The 1,807-nt window shown below is 58.9% G+C and overlaps 1 protein-coding gene across 1 annotated transcript in view; it reads right to left on the reverse strand.

Annotated features, from left to right (window-relative positions):
• Positions 1 to 4: 4 nt before the first annotated feature.
• The window catches only part of zdhhc1 (zDHHC palmitoyltransferase 1), a gene marked incomplete at its 3' end in the record, with an annotated part of 3,499 nt that continues 1,696 nt past the window's right edge, over positions 5 to 1,807 (reverse strand). The window contains exons 5-10 of the mRNA XM_019893193.1: positions 1,165 to 1,277; positions 954 to 1,091; positions 624 to 742; positions 483 to 544; positions 236 to 341; positions 5 to 139 (exon numbers count right to left, since the gene is read on the reverse strand). Of these exons, the coding sequence (XP_019748752.1) occupies positions 5 to 139; positions 236 to 341; positions 483 to 544; positions 624 to 742; positions 954 to 1,091; positions 1,165 to 1,277 (673 nt within the window). The remainder of the gene's footprint in view (positions 140 to 235; positions 342 to 482; positions 545 to 623; positions 743 to 953; positions 1,092 to 1,164; positions 1,278 to 1,807) is intronic.

Here is a 1,807-nt window from a genome sequence, read left to right on the forward strand (position 1 = left end):
AACGCCCCGTGGGGCCCGGAAGCCAGGCGCCAACCCGCTCCGACGAACGGCCGGCGTCTGGACCGCTGTCTGACGCCATGGCGCTGGCTCCCCTGCTCGTCTTTTTTTTCTTCTTCTTCTTTGTCACCGCCGCCATTTTCTGGGAAAAGGCCGAAGCGCGTGCGCACGCACACACACCTCGCTTTCAACTCTCGTGTGTGTGTGTGTGTGTGTGTGTGTGTGTGTGTGTTTTCACCTGTGTGTACAACTCTGCTGAGTTGTGCTGTGTGGAGATTGTGGTTGGGGCTTTGAGCTTGAGAACCGGGCTAGCCACGCCTTTCACACTGCCATTGGTCACCAACCTTGCAACACACACACACACACACACACACACACACACACACACACACACACACACACACACACACACACACACACACAGTTGGTTGACGAAGGAGATTGCGTTGATGTGGTTGTGAAGGGAGCGAGGCGAGAAGTCTCACTGCGCGCGGCCTCCGTTCGGCTCCGGCTCGGTGTAGCCCAGCGTTGTTGAGTCGTCTGCTTCCTGACAACCACAACATCATCATCATCATCATCATCAACATATGAAGCGAAACGCGGCGCAGCAACCTCACGCGCGTCACCTTCAAGCGGACGGACGGACGGGTGGCGCGCTTAACGTCCTCCTGGCTTGTCGTCCGCCTTCCATCCTGACGGTGGCGCTGTCGCACGATGTACTCGTACGTGCTCAACCTGTTCCACACTCAAATAGGCGCGCGCTATCGTCATCCAAGTCCCGTTTGGTGGGCCAAACACTCAACCGCAGTCAAGTGCGTTTTGATTTGGTTTTTTTCGTCTCGCTACCGACACCATTTCTAGCGCAGACGATCGTACTTTGCCACGCCTTTGCGCAGAAGGACACCACCAAAGGCACCGGTGCGTTGTGTAGACCGACTGTATTCTCGGATACTTACTGAGGTAGAAGTGGAAGAGCAGCAGGTGGCAGAGCAGCACGCAGGCGAGCAGCGCCAGCGCGCCGGTGACGGCGGCCAGCGCGGGAACGGCGGCGGCCGGCGGCGAGAACGGGAACCGCGCCGCCGTCCGGTTCGGCGCTGAGCGGGCGGGAAGAGGCGCGGGCGGCCGCTTAGCGTGGGAGCGGTTAGCGGACTCACCCCGCGGACTCACCCCGCGAGTGGTTGACGGCGGGCTCCGAGAAGAAGGCGATCAGCACGTACGACGACACCGCCAGCAGGACGCACGCGCCCAGCGCGGCCGACGCCACGCTGTACAGGAACAACCTGGGCGCACGCAGACAAGCCACACGTTGCACGCATGCGCGATCCTCCCATCTGAAGCCGCAGCTTGCATTTCAGCAAAGCGGAGCGAGACGATCACTTTCGGCTGAATCCGACGGAGCCCTTGGCAAAGATCCGCTTTTGAGAGCAAAATCACATCTTGCGAGCTCCCCGGTTTCATTTTAGCGGTAACCGATCACGTGACCGAGAAGCGCGCCTTGACCCGCGTCAAGAACGACACACTGCACGCGGATGTGAGGGAGAATCCGGTCGTTTTTCAAAATAAACCGTCTTCCAGATTCCAAAATAAATAGAACGCAAGTAATGTAAGTTCTTTATTCTTTCTGTGCGGCCCGGGACCAAATGACCCGCGCACCGGGACCGATCCGCGGCCCAGGGCTTGGGGACCGCCCATTTATTTGACTAAAGTCACGCCGCGCTCAGCCGCTCACATGACGCTCACAATTCCGAGCGGAACGCGCACGTGACGCCATCTTGTGTTTCACGTCATCCTGGGTCTGATTTTTTGGGCG

This window comes from Hippocampus comes, unplaced genomic scaffold (genome assembly GCF_001891065.2).
Source record: "Hippocampus comes isolate QL1 unplaced genomic scaffold, H_comes_QL1_v1.1 scaffold378, whole genome shotgun sequence".
In the NCBI taxonomy this organism is placed as follows: Eukaryota; Metazoa; Chordata; class Actinopteri; order Syngnathiformes; family Syngnathidae; genus Hippocampus; species Hippocampus comes.